This window comes from Mchenga conophoros, linkage group LG11 (genome assembly GCF_057382185.1).
Source record: "Mchenga conophoros isolate Kocher_MC1m ecotype Shallow Benthic linkage group LG11, M_conophoros_male_GT1.1, whole genome shotgun sequence".
Taxonomy (NCBI): domain Eukaryota; kingdom Metazoa; phylum Chordata; class Actinopteri; order Cichliformes; family Cichlidae; genus Mchenga; species Mchenga conophoros.
Window position 1 is genome coordinate 24,578,714 of NC_140536.1, and position 18,563 is coordinate 24,597,276.

At 39.6% G+C, this 18,563-nt stretch overlaps 2 protein-coding genes across 4 annotated transcripts; both read right to left on the bottom strand.

Moving 5' to 3' along the window:
- Nucleotides 1-1,169: 1,169 nt before the first annotated feature.
- LOC146564158 (uncharacterized) lies at nucleotides 1,170-4,222 on the bottom strand. The gene is made up of 6 exons (XM_085291721.1): nucleotides 4,032-4,222; nucleotides 3,453-3,481; nucleotides 2,898-3,056; nucleotides 2,672-2,809; nucleotides 1,407-1,637; nucleotides 1,170-1,325 (listed from the first exon to the last, which is right to left on the bottom strand). The coding sequence occupies exons 2-6, from the start codon at nucleotides 3,478-3,480 to the stop codon at nucleotides 1,213-1,215; spliced, it is 669 nt and encodes a 222-aa protein (XP_085147847.1). The 5' UTR covers nucleotide 3,481; nucleotides 4,032-4,222; the 3' UTR covers nucleotides 1,170-1,212.
- Nucleotides 4,223-4,320: 98 nt separating this feature from the next.
- usp5 (ubiquitin specific peptidase 5 (isopeptidase T)) lies at nucleotides 4,321-18,073 on the bottom strand. Of its 3 annotated transcripts, none has more exons than XM_085291710.1 (20): nucleotides 17,785-18,073; nucleotides 17,097-17,225; nucleotides 16,930-16,993; nucleotides 16,700-16,827; nucleotides 15,351-15,496; nucleotides 14,079-14,263; nucleotides 13,875-13,969; nucleotides 11,374-11,567; nucleotides 11,083-11,154; nucleotides 10,218-10,305; nucleotides 9,932-10,057; nucleotides 9,498-9,651; nucleotides 9,206-9,368; nucleotides 9,025-9,113; nucleotides 7,598-7,783; nucleotides 7,140-7,283; nucleotides 6,912-7,054; nucleotides 6,090-6,240; nucleotides 5,871-5,955; nucleotides 4,321-5,146 (listed from the first exon to the last, which is right to left on the bottom strand). In XM_085291710.1, exons 1-20 carry the CDS (start codon nucleotides 17,890-17,892, stop codon nucleotides 5,053-5,055), a joined length of 2,544 nt encoding a protein of 847 aa, XP_085147836.1. In that variant the 5' UTR covers nucleotides 17,893-18,073; the 3' UTR covers nucleotides 4,321-5,052. The 3 variants fall into 3 exon arrangements, with proteins under 3 accessions (XP_085147836.1, XP_085147835.1, XP_085147837.1); XM_085291709.1 differs by having other exon boundaries at nucleotides 16,930-16,996; XM_085291711.1 differs by having other exon boundaries at nucleotides 7,655-7,783; nucleotides 16,930-16,996; nucleotides 17,785-18,072.
- Between the last annotated feature and the right edge of the window lie 490 nt (nucleotides 18,074-18,563).

Genomic DNA, 18,563 nt, shown 5'->3' on the forward strand with positions numbered 1-18,563 from the left:
TTTCCCGCATAAGCGCTGATGGTGTCTGCAGTGACTGTTTGTGGCTTCTAGAGAGTGAGCTTTCAGACTGATCAGTATTATTTCTCCCTAAAGTATTTTATTTGATGTAAAGTTTCCATGTAGATTTGTTACATAAGTACACTGTAAAATATTAAGTTTATTGAAATCAGTTGAAATGAAAATTTACTGGATTTTTTTAATAAATGTTTTTATACATTCATACAATGACCCTAAACAATGTTTTATAAACTAAAACCCCAGAGCCTGTTTAATCCAAAATACAGATACAATAATAAATGTTAGTTTCCCATGCATGACTTATGTATTCTGTTATGCATTAAGTAAATCAACTTCCTGCCCCTCACCTCACCACATAAAGCTCCTGAGATGCAGAGGCATGTTCTTCAAAGTGCAAAGTAAATGAATGTATGCAGTTGTGCAGAAACACTTTCTTGCTTCACGTTTAGGCTGTTGTCTCAACGGTGTCTATTTATTACTTTATAAATTATCTGCAGTCAGGCAGCAGATTGTGCACCAGAAATAAATCAATCAAGTTTAGGGAACATTTTCCAGAGAAATGAACTGGAACTATTTTATTTAAAACTAGACCTAAGGAGAACCATACTGGGCCATACCCTCCATAGTGTGTGCGTGCCACTGTGTATATAAAGGGCCACAATTTCGAGGTTCATAGTATACTAGCTGGGCCAGTCTCCCAAGTAAGGTAGATGTTTATACTTATCCAGCTTCACTTGAGGAGTAGAATAGCTTTAACAAAACTGAAGTCAGAATTATGACAAACACAATAATTAAGAAGTTCTTATTTTTTCCTTGTGTACTTGTGATGGAAATACTTATATTAGTGATGCATTAACTGTGCCTGATCTCATCCTCAGATTGTCTGACAGATGTTTCTTCTTGTTTAAAAGCTTCTAGCTTAAGACTCCTTACATGGAGCTATTCATGAAAGACGTTAAATATTCAGTCTGTTCTGAAACTGGTGGCTCGGCCAGTAATTTGGACTGTTTTAGAACAGAAATAAAGTGTTTTCAGGACAGTCACATTAAATTAAATATTACCTCTATTAAAATGTAGGTTGTGCCCTTAATTTTGAGTAGATTTTGCCTCTTTAAATATAGTTATGTAGAATAAGAAAAAAACTTAGGAAATTCATAATGAACACAGTTTGACATAAAAACAATTATTTATTAATCACAGCAGGAAGTAGGAAAGCAAAACTGAGCACACAATGGCAAAGGTGGTCTTTGGGCTATCCTTCGAGCTGCACAGTGAAGCTGTTGTTGTTGATGTTGTAGGAGGCGGCTCTGGAAAGGAAAACACACGTTTGTTTTTCTTTTGATCACAGTGGAATACAGGAGTCTTCATTTCCAGTATCTGTGTATTACCTTGGACTGTGATGGTCAGATGCTCACTAAGCTGATTGCTGCCACAGGTGATGATACACTGCCAGATCCCATTATGTGAGCTTGTTACAGGTTTGAGTTGAGCTGTTGGTGAATCTACATTTGGGCTCCTCCACTTCACTTCACAACCTTCAATGAGACCTTTCACATCACACTGGAGCGTTGCCTCGCTGCCCAGCAGGAGATCAGCAGAGGGAGTCACAGAGACCGACACTGTCAGCAGGAGGTGAGGACACAGTGAGAAGCATAAAGAGAGAGAGGAGGCCATGATGAACAAGGGACTTGATCCAAATTCATTAGACACATGAAAAACCTCATAACATCAGAAAAAGACGATGGTTTACTACAACTAAGTGGGCACATGGTAAACTTTCTTCTTCTTATTATTATTATTAGTCCTTTATTTATCCAGGTAAAAAAAATCTCATTGAGATTAAAAATCTCATTTTCAAGAGAGGCCTGGCATTGTGGCAACAAAAGTCAAAATACACCTACCACATAAGTGTATGACATTTAAAACAAATACAATATCCTGTACAAACATGTGAAAAATATACAACAACAGATCAAATTAAGAGTGGCATTAAATATAATCACACTGAGTAAAAGAGTTATTCTCTCATTCCTTTAAGATAGACTTAAAGTCTCCCAAGGTAACCAATTCTGATAACTTCAGTTCCTTCTGCAGATTATTCCAGGAAACAGGGGCAGCATTTTTAAAAGCCTTTTCCTCCAATTCTGTTCTGATTTTTGGGACAATCAATTGTATGATATTGTGACAACGAAGGCTCATAATATCTTTCTGCACTGCAAATCACTGTAGGCCAGATTGTACAATTTTTTGTTTACTCACCGTTAATATTTTCTCACACAGGCATGACGACCACACAAAAATAGCCCATAAACTTTTTAAGCTAAGTTAACTTAAACACTTGCCATGCCCATCCCTGCCCACCTCGAGTCTACCTCTGTTCAGGGAGTTCATATGGAGTACAAACGTTTAACAGGAAGTTAAATGTTTGTGATGGATGTTGGGATATGGGAAATGTAGGACTCTATGGTTTCAAGACTTGAACTTTCAGTACTGTAATCTGGATTTTGCTCTCTGCTACTTTGAATTGCCATGATAAAAATCATGGTAAAATTGCTGGTGTGTGTGTGCGCACTTGTAAAAAGTGGATTTTAAATTGATGTATATTATTTTCCATTATAACTGACCTACAAGAGTAAATCGCACAACTGTTTACCTGAGAACACAGAAAGTGAATGTTCATGACGTGTCCCATCTGCCAAACATGTGAACCGTCCAGCATCTGTTTCTCTCACACTGGAGATTTCCAGATTCGTCCGTCTCACGACTGACCTCTGCACAAGTTCAGCAGTGCCTAACACAGAATATAAAAATATGTTCTAATATAATGTTATCATCACATACTGATGTTTACTGTTAAGTGTTCTGAGATACTCAAGTACCTTTGCGAGTGAAGCCTGACGGATAAACAGTAAAAAGAAGGTCATTTATATGATGCCACTGCAGAGAGCGTGTGTAGCTGCTGACCCCACACTTCAATGTGACTTTCTCCCCGACTTTTGCAAAGAAAACTTCACCTGCAGCAGAGAGTGCACCCAGCACTGAAAAGAAGACAAATGGAGTCAACAAACACTCTGCTTAGTTACATCAAAACTGCTCAAAAAATTAAGGGAACACTTGACAATCCCAGTATAACGAAGTCAGTTAAACTTTAATCTGTCCCGTTTGAAAGCAAAAACCATTTTGAAGCCATTTCACCAGCTTTGGTCCAAATCAAAACGACATGAGAAACACCAGAAAGGCAACAACAAGGCAACTTCCAAAACGGGAACAATTTAAAAGGTGATGGCCACCGAAGTGACCACTGCCCTCTTCTTTCCCATTGTGACTCATTATTCTGTAGCTTCACTTTTCCTTCATGCCCTTCTCACTGCTGAGACGTCACTTTCAGTCTGTTCAGGCCTTCACAGTATTTTTCCAGAAGTATCTTTACTCACCAAACACAAACCACACCGGCATCTTCATTCTGAGGGTTTAAAAAATGTTTTACCGTTGAGATTAAACTAGGAAACAAATTAAACATGAACATGTCACTTCATACATGGCCACAGAGTTTCTACCAAGAAACCACCACACCCTCTGATCTACTTCCATCCTGTGTCACTTATTAAAAATATTAATCTTGTTAAAAAAAAAACAAAAAAAAAAAAAACCTCTTTGTGGCTTTTAGTTTGTCTGAAACAATATTTAAACTGTTTCCTATAAAACTGCTTCAACTTCGTATGTTCAGCAGAAAGGAGCAGCTTTTAAAAAGAAGGTTAAAATTGAGTAAAGTGAGAGTCAAATTCTCATAAAATAAAATCGCATTTACATCAAAGAATGCCAAAACTCATCTAGAGCTATACATGAAACTAGTTTGGATCATTTGAAGATATTTTGTGTTTACTCCCCATAACTGACAAAAACATAAATTTACAACTTAAGTCTTTTACCCTCAAATATTAAACTATCTATATGCACCAGGGTTGAAAATGAGATTTAATTGGGGTTAATTAAATAAAAGGTTGAGCACTTACCTTAATTCTGAGCACGTTCTGTGTCTTTTAGCAGTTAATGAATCCTCTCTGTGCTTCACTTCAACAACATGAGCACAAAGACAAAAATACTAAAGAGGTTTGAGAGCATCTGAAGAGAAACCCATTCTTTGGTAGTGGTGGGTGCAGTTTAAGTCACTCTAAACCCAAGTTATAAATGCTTAAACTGCACATTTGTCACCAGAAAACGGCAGTTCATCATACTTTTGTCTGTAATCAGGATGTGAAAATAAAAAAGAGAAGCTGCATAATGCAAAAGGACAGACCACACTTTATTTGACAGAAAGACAATTATTTATTTGCCACAGCAGAAGTAACAAAGCATTTCTGTTCAAAAATAAAAACAAAATAAAACAAGAATCACCCAGATATCACCCTCACCAAACTGAAGGAAAACAAGCTGATTTGGTGCTTTTCCTTTTTGTAACACACATTTGTTTTTATTCTTTTTTTATTCACTGACATTTTCTCTTATTGTGGGTGTTTAAAACTTTTGTCCTCACTAACAGGTAGAGGAGTGATGACACCAAGCTGCAATCATCCAATGAAAGAAGAGGGGACCGGAGGCGGCAGTGACTACTGATGGCAGTGGAAATCAATAGTCGGGGTTAACAAAACAAGTGAAGGGACTCAAAGTCGCTAATGTTTGGGACTTGTTCCCTGAAGCAGGTTTTCTGAAATCATTTGCGAGTTAAACTTGAACAGATGGCTGACCGATCATCAAGGCCCAGGAAACAAACCAAACCTGCTCTCTGAACAGACCTGTGGTTTGTAATCAGAGGATTTCAAGAAAAATATCAGCCCAACATCTCATCTGTACATCTGCACCAATTAATTGAGTGTGTAATACGCAAACTGAGAGACTTATTTACACTTTTGTCAGTTGTGAAGCGTGCCAGGACTTTTGCAAGAGCTTGGTGGAGTGCAACTATGAATTTTGTCATGGGTGTTTGTTAGCGTTCACGTATCTTCTCGTTCACCTAAAGTGTAACGCTGCTCTGCTTCATTCAGCCACCCTGCGGTAGAAGTAGAGATATCCCAGGTCTTTGGGAGGCTTCTCTGAAGCGCACACCTTCTGATCATTGAAGATCACCCATCTGTGAGACACAAAGAGAAAATGCAGTTTACAAAGGCCTGTTTAACAGCTGCTGCTTCCTCCAAATGAACAACTCAGGTACAGATGTCATAATAACACATTAATGCAGGTAGTCAGTAGAAATTGATCCATTTTCATTATTCAGACATGAAACAAACATTTTTCCTTTAGTTATGTTGGTGACAGATGGATATAAATCCTTCAAACCTTCACTTCTTTGACAGATTAACACATCAGACCGTGCACATCAGCAGCCATGAAATGAGTTTTGTCAGAGTAGATGTGGAGTATGGTGCCCCCTGCTGAAGCTACTTTATCATTTCAATGCAATTCTTTACAGATGTTTAGCCTGCACTAGAAAATAAATTAAATTCAGGGACCAGGAAGCACATTTAATAAAAAGTTCTTCAGGAATTTCTTTGTGCAAGTGGGGACATGAATGCAGTAAATCACAGTTATTTTGTTGCGGTATTTTTATTGTTATGACAGGTGATTTTAAATTTCCAACCAAAACTGTGAAATATTCCTTAAACAACAAGAAGTCTTGTAAAAGCCAATAAGAACATGAAAGACTGGCTGAGCTAATCTGAAAAAGTATGAAATTACATTTTAAGGAACTGGAACTGATCGTGTTTGAGCAAAAGTTCTGAATACGCAGCAGAAAGAGACTCATGAGAAATGTTAGGAACCACCGTCTCGAACCTCAATGTGTCTAAAATACTTACTGCTGGTCCTTCTTGATGTGGGCAACGTAATGGCCACACATGGTGCTCGTCCCCATGTGACTGATGAATGCAAACAACTCATATTCTGGACAAACAAGAGAAAAATAGATTGACTGTAACACATTAAAGCACTTTATTAACATAGTCTAAACTAACGTGAGCAGACAATCTGATTATAAAGATTATTTCTCCTCTTTCCGTCTCCTCCTATGGACTTACTTCCTGGTCCGTCTCTGACGCGGGGTCCAGGTGGAGGATCCCTGCCACCCTCGCTCTCTGCAGCTGAGCGCCCTCCTTCAGACACATCCATGGACTCCAGGTCATCCAGGTGAGAGAAGATCCAGTCTACTGCCCGGTCCAGGACGTTACTCTGTGTGACAAACACCAGTCAAGAGTCAAATACTTTCTAAGCTTAAAGCTGAGTCTCTGTTGATCACAAATACTTCCAAGAGTCTAACTGTTAGAGAGCAAAGACAGCTGATGAAAGACCATTAGAGGACAGGAGCAGCACAGAAAGATTTCTTAACACGCTGTTAGTATTTGCTCTGGGGAGAAGTAGCTGCTGTGTTTGGCTGCACTCCGAGTCATCAACCATCTCCCGAAGCTCAAATGTGTGCCAAACACCTTTAGGTAGGCTAAGCTATATGAGGTAATGTCAGAACTACGTCACCATTTACAAGAATCTTTCAGGAGTCCCTGAAGAGGGAGGAAGATCGATCCAACCAAGTGCTCACAATCAAGGTGTGTCAGTGAACTTCAAACAATACCCTATGTCCCACCCCAAGACAGATAGATCATGTAATGTCAAGCTACAGCTTTCATGCTGCATGTAGGCAGCTTTGGTCTGGTGTTTTTATATACTACAGATGTTACTTACTACTGCACTTGTTGCAGCCCTGAGTTCATCCTCCCTCTCTCTGTAATCTAACTTTCTTCTCATTGATTAAAAAGGAGACAGCAGAAACTGTGTGCCTCAGATGTTATTAAGAAAATCCCCTCTTTTAAGGCTCAAGCCCTTTAAGAGAGAAAAAAAAATCTGACCGTTGCTCGAAGTGCTTTGGTTGCCTGGTCTCGGCTGAAGCCCATAGAGACGATGGTCGCCAGGTGCTCCTCAGACAGGCTCTCTGTGGGTGTGGTTCCAGGTCCAGAGCTGCAGCCAGGCAACACCAAGGGGGCAGAAAAGTCTGCAGCCAATCAGAAGTAAAAGAAGATGTGAAAAGCAACAGTGAGATGGTTTGATTTTTGGCAAATCCCTGTTGGTCTACACACCTGGATCATCCATGTGGCTCATGGTCCAGTTCATGGCAGCATCAATTCCAGTGTTCCCCGTGTAATACACCGCTTTCCTGCAGGCCTCTAGTGGGAATCCCATTTCACATAACTGGGACACAGTGGAGTCATCGAGGACTGGAGCTAAGAGAGAGTTGAAAACAGCTGAATTACTTGGATGTCGTTTTTGGTACAACAGCACAAGATTTACAAAAGGAAAAAAAAAAAAAAAATTTCGAAAATGAAATGTTGTAACTTATATTAATGTAAACTTAAACTGATGCTCAGAAAGAAACTGAACCAAAACCTTGTTTTGAACCAAAAAATGTTTTTTAAAAAGGCAACTGAAGGACGCGTGAGAACAGAAAAGGCAGAAAAAAAAAAAAAAGAACAGAAGGAAACAAAGGTGGGCGAATGAGTGAGAGGGAGGAGGGAAAGAGCAGAAATGACAGACTGACACAGCAGTGGGGAGTAGAGCGAGTCGTCCTCCTCGTTGCCATGGGAACCCAGGATACCTTTAACCTCCACATCTGGTGTCATGAGTGGGGGCGGGGCCACCTCTGGCAGAAGCTCCTCCCCTGGCTGCTGGCCAGTTGCACGTAGCCCGCTCAGGTCCAGAGTATCAGGAACATCGATGCTCACGTCTGCATCAGAGAAAAGTCACACCATTACAAACCACCTGAAGTCACTCATCATCAAGTACATTTCAAAATGTCAACTTCCTGTCAATGGCTAATAATGTGTGGGTTGTTTTTGTTTTTTAAACAATATATTTTGATTTTATTGCAGTTTGCAATGTTGTGGTGGTTGTTCCCTAGTGAGAAATCTCAGTTTCAGTAATCAAAATAATTTAAGCATTTTTTTGCAAAATTTTAAATGTTACACATCTACAATTTTTAAATATTGTTTTACACAGAAGCATGGAAGCAGCAAGTATTTGAAAACAATAACAAACAGACAACCACTCCCCCACAAAAAACAAAAAAACAAAACAAAACAAAACAAAACAAAAGAAAAAAAACAAAACAAAAAAAAACACTGCACTCCCTCATCCTCAGAGTGGCGACAGTGTTCCCATTCACAAGTGATGAGGGGTCAGTAGTAATGTAGGCACTGTCTCGTACTACTGTTATGAGTTATGGGTTTTGTGTAAAGATCAAATGATGAGTTTTGTCTGCAGGGTTAGGAGCTCAGACATCCAGAAGGATCTCCTTCGTGTTTAAAGGAACCAGCTGAGTTAGTTTCACGTCGAGCTGGGAGGAGACCCCGTAGTAGACCAAGAGCTAACTGGAAGCAGTATATATCATATGGCCTACGAACACTTCCAGATCACTAAAGAAGAACTGGAAAGTGTTGCTGGGAAGAAGGACATCTGGAATACCCTGGTTAGCCTGCCACTACCATAACATGACTTCACATAGGAGGGATGAACAGATGTATGGACGGCCTTTGAAATCTCAACAATGTAGCATTGCTCTCTTATTTTATTTTGCAGCACCAGCGTAGGCTTATTACATTTAATGTTTTTTTTTGTTTTTTTTAAATAAACAGCCTATTTTTGTAGGATCTCCATCACCTCTTTTTCTAATAAGGTCTGACTGAAGCAGGTGACACTCAGTTCGGCTAAAAAAATAAAAAATAAAAAGGTAAAATACTTTTCAAACACCTACTTTCACAAAGCATTCATACCCCTAATCCCTTACTTGAGTTTTATGCTTTGTTAAGCCAATTAACTCAAAGACAGCCTGGATACAACAAACTTGATTCATAGTAAACCCCTCTGGCGTGCATTTTTGTACACAGAAATTTATAAAGAAGAAAAAAAAACAAAACAAAAAAAAACAACATGTTTTCAAAACAAAAATGTAACCATATCTTTGCTCACCCAGTTTTTTAGGCACCCAGTCAAGACCAAAAGTGAATTTCTTAATCTGGATAACCAGGTGGTCGGGGAAAGAGGCAAAGCGGGTCGTTCTGATAAATGAGAGAAAGGCTGTCATTACTAAAGATCTTTTAAAATCTGTTCCAGTTCACTACTTCCATTATGAGGGCGTCTCTCTTCATACTTGGTAGCAGTAGTTTTTGCTTGAACAGCCGAGCTCCAGAAGTCCGTGAGGATCTCTGGTTCGCTGAGAGCCGCCATGCACGCTGTGAAGGGGATTTGTGCACGCACTGTCGGAGCTGACGAGTCCCCCTCCTCACGGCGGCGCTCAGCCTCCTGAAGCTCTTCTGTTATTTAAAAAAATAAAATAATAATAATAACAACAACGGGTTTCTCTTTAATGAAATGCTCAAGTCTAAATACCTGGAAAGAACTAAATGTTAACGTTGCAGAGAATGTCCTCATCCGCTGCTCACCTGTGTTGGTAGCCTGGTCCATGGGCACGGGCAGCTGGACGATGTAATCCACCCGCTGTGTGTATTTGGCCTTCTGTGTCTGCTGACACACAATCCGCTCCTCCACCAGAAACCTGAAGGCTTCAGACGGGTTGGACCCAGAGCGGCAGTTTCTCTGTAGGATGAAGAAAATGGACATTTAAAACAAAATAATAAGGAAAAAATGTAAAAGTAAAAGACTTTAGCTCAGTGCTTTGAGCGGGCGACCACATGCCACACGGCTGAGGGCGGCCGGCCTGTATTTGAGTTCGACCCGCGGCCCCTCGCCACATGTCTTCCCCCTTCTCTTTGCCCCCACTTTCCTGTCCTCTCTTCATTGTGTCTATCCAATAATGTTGAAAAAGGCCAAAAAACAAACAAACAAATAAGAAAATACAATGAGAGTGATACTTTACCTCCACCATGTTTATGAAGTGCAATAAAAACTCCTGAGCATCCTGTTGTCGATTGGTGGAGAACTCCGGGTGGCCCCGCCCGACAAGTGCTTTGAACATTTGCGGTGCTATTCCGATTTGGTCTCCCTGAAAGCAAAGCCGGAGAAGAAGGATTTCTCAGTTGTGGGAGTCATCATTGGTTGTACTATAGTCTCACTCACTTCTGAGCGATAATCCCAGCATAAGGGACGGATATTTTTTTAAACCTAGTTTTTTGGATCCAGTATGACTGATTCCTTCTGCTTACCCTGGGTTCAGCTGCACCATTTTCCTCTCCTGGGTCTGGTACTGGTTTGGAATAGTCTCCTGACAGCAGACCATAACCAAGCTTGGCTCTGTAATAAACAAACAAAGCTGACAAGATGCACATCCAACGGGATGCCAGAGCCTCATGCAGAAGGTGGATTTAAATATAGACCAAGATGTATTTTTTACATTTTTATTTCAAATAACAATCTGGAAAATCTAATCATGGAGCTGATATTATTATCTGTGTTGAAAGGTCGCTGCGCAGCTACTGAAAAGCAGAGATTGTTTACAATAAAGTAGATATGAGTTTAATGAAAACAAGAAAATTAGGTAGCAAGTAGACTTAATCTTATTATATCAAACTGTTGATAAAGAGTCAAGTTACATGAGCTGTGTCGACCTTCTGTTTTCACAATAATGGATTTTTCTTTTTTTCTGAAGCGAGGCTCTTTAGTTGATTTTCTGCTGTGCTATCGAAATAACAGCAAACAGGTGTCGATGAAAGTCTGTCTAAAAATAGCGCCTTTCAAAAGAGAAAGGCAGTATTTACACATTAAAAGACAATTATCACACTTGAAAATGCAGCTGCCAGAAAAGCACACAATAATTGGGTTCGTGGCTGACAGCTGGCACACTGTAAATGTGCCTGTGTATATTTATGCAGATGGCTTATTTGATTCTACTGTGTGTGACACCAATATCAGAAAGCCATATGTCTGTATGTAAATACATGTGCATGAAAACTAAGGTAGCACGAAAACATGTCTAACATTTTAAAAAGAGTCGCTTTCCCTCTCCTGCAGTACAAATGAGGACATTTAATAATTACACAAAAGCTTGTAGTTTAAAATGAGGAAACTCACACTTGGGTTTTGAAGTCCTGGGTTGGGTCGCTCGGTGCTTCATCAATTATCTTGTCGATATTAGACACGTACCTGCGAGGCACGGACAGAAAAGCTTGAAGGAAATTCTTTGGATTCATCTTAAATGTTAATGCAAAGTATCAGACAAATTTTCACCTTTTAGGTGAATATTGACTAAAAAGCAATATTTTTATTTCAGTTTGCTATAAGAAATAACATGCTGGACACAGCTGGATGGTGACTGTTTCAAAGAAAGAAAAAAAAAAAAAAAAAAAAAAGGAGGTTACTGACTTGCTCTGGAAGTCTGGGATGGTGAAGAGCACTTGCATGACAGAATTGAGGTAGCAGCTGTTTCCCAGGTTCTTCATGCCAGTCAGGCCGGGGCCAAACAGGGGGCGCAGGGTGGTCCCCGACTCCTGGATCACCTCCCACTCTCCCACACGCTGATTCACAGCAATCTCCAGCTCTGTCATTGTCCTCTCAGTCTGAAAGCAGAAAAGTCAATGCAGTAAGTATGGTGGCTGCAATCACACTACCTGGACTGGACTGTATCTGGCTTCCGGACTTTTCAGGCAGAGCTCAGTTAATCTGAGTGGTTTAGAAAAGTGTAGGGACTGCACTGTTTGTGAATGAAACATCGGTTTACACCATGTGGAGAAACGCTTCTGTGGCCTAAATACTGAACTGTTAGCTGAAGAATACATTCATATTACTTGCCAAGGCCAGCAGCACCTGCTGTTGCTGTATGAATTCAGTTTGAATCACTACACCGACTGCTCCATCAGTTAACACAGAGGCCATCCAAATGACTATGAATTTCATTTCATTATTTATTTAAAAGGGACAATGCAATTTAAGTTAGTTCTAATGCGAAGCAAGAAACTGATGTGCTACACAGAGTTTAGAGCTGTTGCTAATTTTCACTCAAATTAAAAATTTTAAATACAAGACTCTATGCAGTCCAATTAAAAACTAAGCATACCCTTACTGCTTCCATAGTAATTAAGAGGGTTTAATCGATTAACTGATTATCAGTAACAGATCGGTAACAGTAACAGATTCTCATTGACCAGCTCTATAAAATCAGAAGATTTTACAATTTGTAGGCAGTCACCTGAAGGTCAGGCCACATAATGCTCAGAGGCCCCAAAAACTCAAATGCTGCATCTCAGATTGTACAGGCCTCAGTGTGTTAAACATTAAATTTCATTAAATTTCATTGATTTCATGATTAGAAAATCTATGGCTTGTTTTTAAAGGTTTCCAGGAGAAAAAAAAATCTCGCTTAAAAAACACAGCATCGTGGCTTAGGTTTGCAAAGTTGCATCTGAACTAGTCACAAGAGTTCTGAAACAATTTCCTTTGGATAGATCAGACCAAAGAGGACATGCTTGACTGTAATACACAGCACCACATACTGAGAAAACCAAACAGCACAAACATCTCGTTCCAACTGTCAAGCTCAGTAAAGGGTTGATGACTTGTATTTGTTTAGCAGCCATACAACCCGGGCCCCTCACAATCATCAAGTCAACCATGACCTTCTCTGTTACCGAAGTATTCTAGCCAGATATGAGGCAATCTGACCAACAAGCCAAGTCTGGCTGAAATTGGGTATTGCAACAGAACAATGACACAGTTCAATATTGTTTGGTTTATGATGCAGAACTTTAACCTAAGATGATTTCCTCATAAGAAACAAATTGTGTAATCCAAGCTTTTATTTAGATATTTATTCATTGATGCTCCCCAAAATTTAATTTTGATTGTTTGCATGTTTATTTTTTGCCTCATTGAGCCAGTTTATCTTATTCCACTTTAAGCATGTTATATCTTTAATATTTGTGCTGCCATAACTTCTCAACTTAAGATAAACAAAGTATCTTATCTTACAAGTAAAGGGAAGATATGCTGCGTAAGAAAGCAAAATGCTTTGCAAGAAGCTTAATATAAAAGCTTAAAGAAAAGTTTTTATATTAAGAAAACTGATAAACGAGATTAGGCAGTATGACTCATTAATGACACCAGGCAGGCAGACAAGACACTATAATATACAACTAACTGCTGTATTCTGTCTTCTGCTTTACTATCCCACAATTCTTTCACCTCCTCGGCTGTGCAGCATCATTAGGTGTGTACAGAAAAACATCAGCAAGAAAAGAAATAACATTAGAGTACACAGTGAGAGGTACAGACATCTTAGACAAGACAGCTGTGTAGACTGCACTCTGCATAAGAGGGGAAGCAGGTGGCCAAGAAATAAAAGACAGCAGGGATTCAAAGAGGAAACAGGTGTTGCAGAAAAAAAGGAAGCAGATCGATATGATAAGCAGTAATAATTATATTAAAGCACTATTATATTAAGAACAACATAATATGTAGTTAACGAAAAACAAAAGCAGTAATAAATGAAAACCAGATGAGAAGGGGGTGAGATATTCAATAAGAGAAGTATCTTTTTTAAGTATCTTCAGCTCAGTAGCAGTGCGACTTTTTTAGACCTTAATTTTTGCAACACCATACAATCAATGGCTATCTAACAGACAAAAGTAGACACCACCATTATTTGGATGTCTGCAAACAGAAAGGGGAAAAAAAAAAAAATTCCCATATCCCTGTCTAAATTTACAACACTCCAATCATAAAGCAGCAGACTGATCAATACTTCTATCTACACGACCTTGATCTAATGCATAACATTAAAAACCAGGAAGAAATATGACAGCTCTCAACTTGCATTGGTCGATAAGTGAACAAATCCAAAATAAAATCAGCAGAAAAATAAAACTTACTTTCTCCATGGTCATCATGTCAATACCAAAGTGAGCCAGGTGCTCTGGTAACTTGGAATCGAGCACCATGTCGTCCTCATCATAGGAATACACATCTGGAAAAACAAAACAGCACAGGGACAGAGCTTCAGACACATGCATAAGCTCTGTAAAAAAAATTTAATTAACAGAAACCAATTACTATCAAATTGTTTTTTCGCTTACCAGCGCCATCAGGAGTGATGGTACCGAGTTTGACAGCAAGTGGGTAACCGGTCTCCTGGTAGTGGAGCAGAGCATGGTTGTTGCCTCCTGAGCCATCAAAGTACCTGCGGCCACACAGAACTTTGCCATCCGTCAGGTTCATCCAAATGTTCTCCTGGAGGTCACACACCTCACACCGCCAGCCACTACGACAGACAGAAGAGAAAGCCTCCAATAAACACACTTTCTGATATAAAGATAACAGGCCTTTATAGAGCTTAAATGACAACATTCTCTCTTTTACGATGTATTACTGAAACGGGAACAGGATCAATATTGAATCAGTGGATTCTAAATGTAGAAAGGCAGTATCTCGACTAAAATAGATACACCTGTGGCAACTCCATAAGATTTGTACATATAGACAGCCAGTAGGGGAGGGCGGTAAAAATGCTATGAATTTGGCCAACGGTAGCAATTTTGACTATACCGCTCTACTGCGATAGCGCATGTTGATAATGTCATCAAGCTGCGCCTGTTTTGGTCAAAAGCATCGCAGCGGCTGCAAGCATGGAGCTTAAAGGTGGGGAGGAGGAGGAGGAGGTGATCATAAAGGGGACTGGTGTGACGTCGGTCATATGGACCGTGTTTGGGTTTAAGCAGCCGGATGTTAAGCAGAAAAATATCATCTGCAAATTATGCCGGGTACAGTAACAGCGAAGAACATTTTGGAATATGAGGAAAGCCAAAAACTGCGCTCTCCACAAACGCCCAGTCAGTCAAGTGGAAAGACAAAAGATAGCCCTACACACCAACAGACTGATCTTTTCCAAAGGCACATTTGCACTTTATCTTAAACAACTATAATTTTAGAATTTAGTGTTTTACTGATATTTTACTTGTATTTTTTTATTCAAAGATTTTTTCACATTTACCTTCATTTTTATTTGTCATTTAAGATTTTTGTGTTACATTGTTTGGAAAAGGATCGGTTATATCTTAAAAAAAAATTTGAAAATTTTTGTAATTAATAAGAAAACAAAAAAAACTTTTGCACAATAAATGTTCTTAAAATGACATTCTATACTGTTCAGTCATTTGGACATATCAATATATACAGATGAAAAGAATATCGCAATATATAATTACCGCACAGGATTCAAATTATACCACAATATGGATTTTAGGCCATATCGCCCAGCCCTAACAGCCAGCACATCTTTTATCAAATTTGAAGAGAATATGTGAGCTGCTGCACGGCAAGTTTATTAAATAATAGAACTTTGGCCTCACCTGGGAGGGATTTTGACTCCATTGTCTAGCTGTTTAAGGTCAGCGGCATGCTTCGACTCCTGTCTCACCTCTCCATCCCACTGCTGAACTTGTAAGGTATGAGACACCGAGTCAGCTGCCATGATACCCGCCATAGACAGGGACACCTAGGTGGACAGCAGGGGGACAAATTTCAAGAAAATCTAATTTGAAGTCCACTTGCTCTTAAGCACAGAAATTTTTCTTTAAAGAAAAAGAAAATTCCCAAACAGACTGGAAGGAGGCAAAAGGTTAGATGATGATAAAGAGATGATATAGCAGCACTATGCATCCTCTGCACACAAACAAACAGGCAAGTATCATGAAACAACACCAGAAATTATTCCACCATGGTAACAAATACAGCTCAAAACAATAAACCAAACATTACTCAAAGAATACACATCTTACCACCTACAATCTAAGTGATTTGATAAAACTTCAAATACTTGATAACTGACAATAGAAAAAGCATGAACTCTGGAAAATGTTGGCAGTCAGGTCTGGACATTGTCTGAAGTGAGGCAGGCAACTTGAGATAATCCACTCTGGTCGTGTTCTCACTACTGGAAATACTCTTGTGAGGTTTAGGCGAGACAGCTGCCTAGGCAGAGCATGTGGAGGGCAGGACACATCATGCCCACTGTCACTGTGAATTCTCTGGACAATTATTTGCACTATTTACACATAGGAGCATCCAGAGATCTCACACTTTGCACTAAGGGGCTGACGTGTTCAAAAACTGCTTATCATTAAATCTGACTGTGTCACAGTTGAGTGCTCACATCCAACTCAATTGGGAAACAAGAGAAAATGCCTCGTTTATCAACCATAAATCATAATCTACACCTATATGCATGTCACCCAAGTTCTAGTATTAAAGGACTGTTGAAAAGGTTCACTTGTTTGCTAAGATAATGTAAGGCTGTGTGATTACGGTAAAAATCATAATGATTATTTTGGTCAAAATCTTGGTGCAGTATTATTTAACAAAATTATAGCAAGACTTTTAAAAGATTATGGATTTATTCAACTTTCAAAAACAAATCAGTGGATTTCCTTTCATTTTAACTATAATTTGATGAGGAAAAAATACATGTGAACATAAATAACAAAGAAAAGGGATGGGTTTCCTATTTCATGCCACACTGTGAAACAGGATGTGGCATTATAATTATTTTGCATCAGGTATCTTGTTTGATAACTGAGCATATAGTAAGGAGATTTCCAACATTTGAAATTAATAAAGCACATCTTATCTTACCGTTTACTGACATACAGACAACCTGGGGAAAACCTGAACAGACTAGAAAACAAACAAGACCTCTCACCCGCTCTCTTACGACATCAGGCATGGTGGCCAGGTCCTCGGATGTCACCTCCTGCCTGTCTGGCAAAATCACCACTTTTACGTCCTCCTCATATTGCTCCTGCTCTACATCAAACCCTCCTTCAATACCTGAAAAGAACAAAAACAACAAGGGTGGAAGCATGTCTCTAGGAAAAAAAACCCATACAGTTAGCCTTTTTTCTTTAAATACATGCATGCTTATGCACTCACCTATAGCCAGTCTGGTGGGCTTTTTCTTAGGTGGGTGTCCAGAGCCAGAGTTACCATCATCTTCCTTCTGTTGGCATTGAGAGTAGGTGAGTGGACATGTAAAAGGATGGTGCTGATAGAGACAAATGTAATTTAGATCACCGTATTTTAACCATAAAGTGTCCCACCTTGGCCTTACGAGTCCGGGTGATGTGCAAATAAGCCTTCTGACCAGTACGAGCATGATGCCTGTCAACATACTGACTCCCCAAACCCAGGAAACTATTCATGCACACATACAGGCCTCCTTCACTCTCCTGTAAAGGAAGCACAGACAGTGTTTAATGCTTACTGTCCTCTCTGTTTATCTCGCACCACTTGTAGTAGACTTGCAAATTAAAGTTGGATGCGATCTATAAGTTAAGCATGTCACAGCATCAGTTGCTACAGTGAAAGTAACTAGCACTCCTGTCAATTTGCTAGCCTTTGCTGTTAAGCAATGCTCGTTTATTTTAAAGTCCACAGAAAAATAGTGTCTGTTAAGTGTGACACACTGAGCAAAGTTAAATTTACATAATCAATGGTCCTGTAACAGTTGTGACTGACTTAGTTTGACAGCTTACTCAGTTATTAAACCCACACAGCTAGCTAACAAGCTATAGCCGCTAAGTTTCCATTACATTGCATTATTAGCTTAGCTTGAGGCTAACCTGCTAGTTAGTTGAAATGGGGAAAACGTAGAAAAACAGAGCATTAAAGTGAGACAGCACTGGCAAAACGTTACGTTAGTGTGAATCACGAAAGAGGAAGGGAATACAACACAGCAACACTGTCCATCGGCTGAAGTTTTGATTTACAAAAGGAAAAATGGCTCACCGGTGAGGAAAATGACAAGGCGCATTCGTCTTTGTGGACGCGGTCCCCGGGTTTCGGGACCCGAATTGTGGACAAAACCGACATCAAAAGCTCACCAACGTCCGCCATGACGAAGCTCGCTAGTTCCACCTTGCAGTGGGACACCTGCTCTGAGTTTGGACACCCAGCCTCTTGATACCCTGGCTCGGAAGCGCGTCTGTTGTCTGGCCCGTGTTGTGCTGCCTGTGTTTGCCTGAATGAATCATGAGACGCTGCCTTGTGTTGAGGGAAGGCCGTAAAGAAGTCCCGCACACAGAGTGGCTGCTGCTCATTACCGTAATCCACAGGATATAGGTACGCGTTCTCATTTTTGTAATGCAAAAACGACTATTTTATACTTGGTATTTCCACTGCCGAGTCGCCTTATGAAAATGTGAATGTGCGTTAGTGCTTTATTAATTATAAGAAATGATTACTTTCTTCAAAATACAACCAACAACTATTAGTTTCACTTCAAACTACCAAAGTTGTTTTACATCTGTATTTACGGTAACGTCGGTTGCGTACTTCGGGTTCCTCTCGGGTGAGGTACAAATACTGTAGCTTCAGACATAACAAGTTCAATCAAGTCAAAACTCATCAATACCGCAAATCCAATTTGACAAACTCAAGCAAACCCAACGGGAGTCGTTAATAAACGCGCAGTGTTGTATTACATGTATTAAATTCATTAAAAAGTACATCAAAATTCAAAAAAAGCCCCCACTTTCTTAACAGGGAGGAAACTTTGTGGGTAGCTC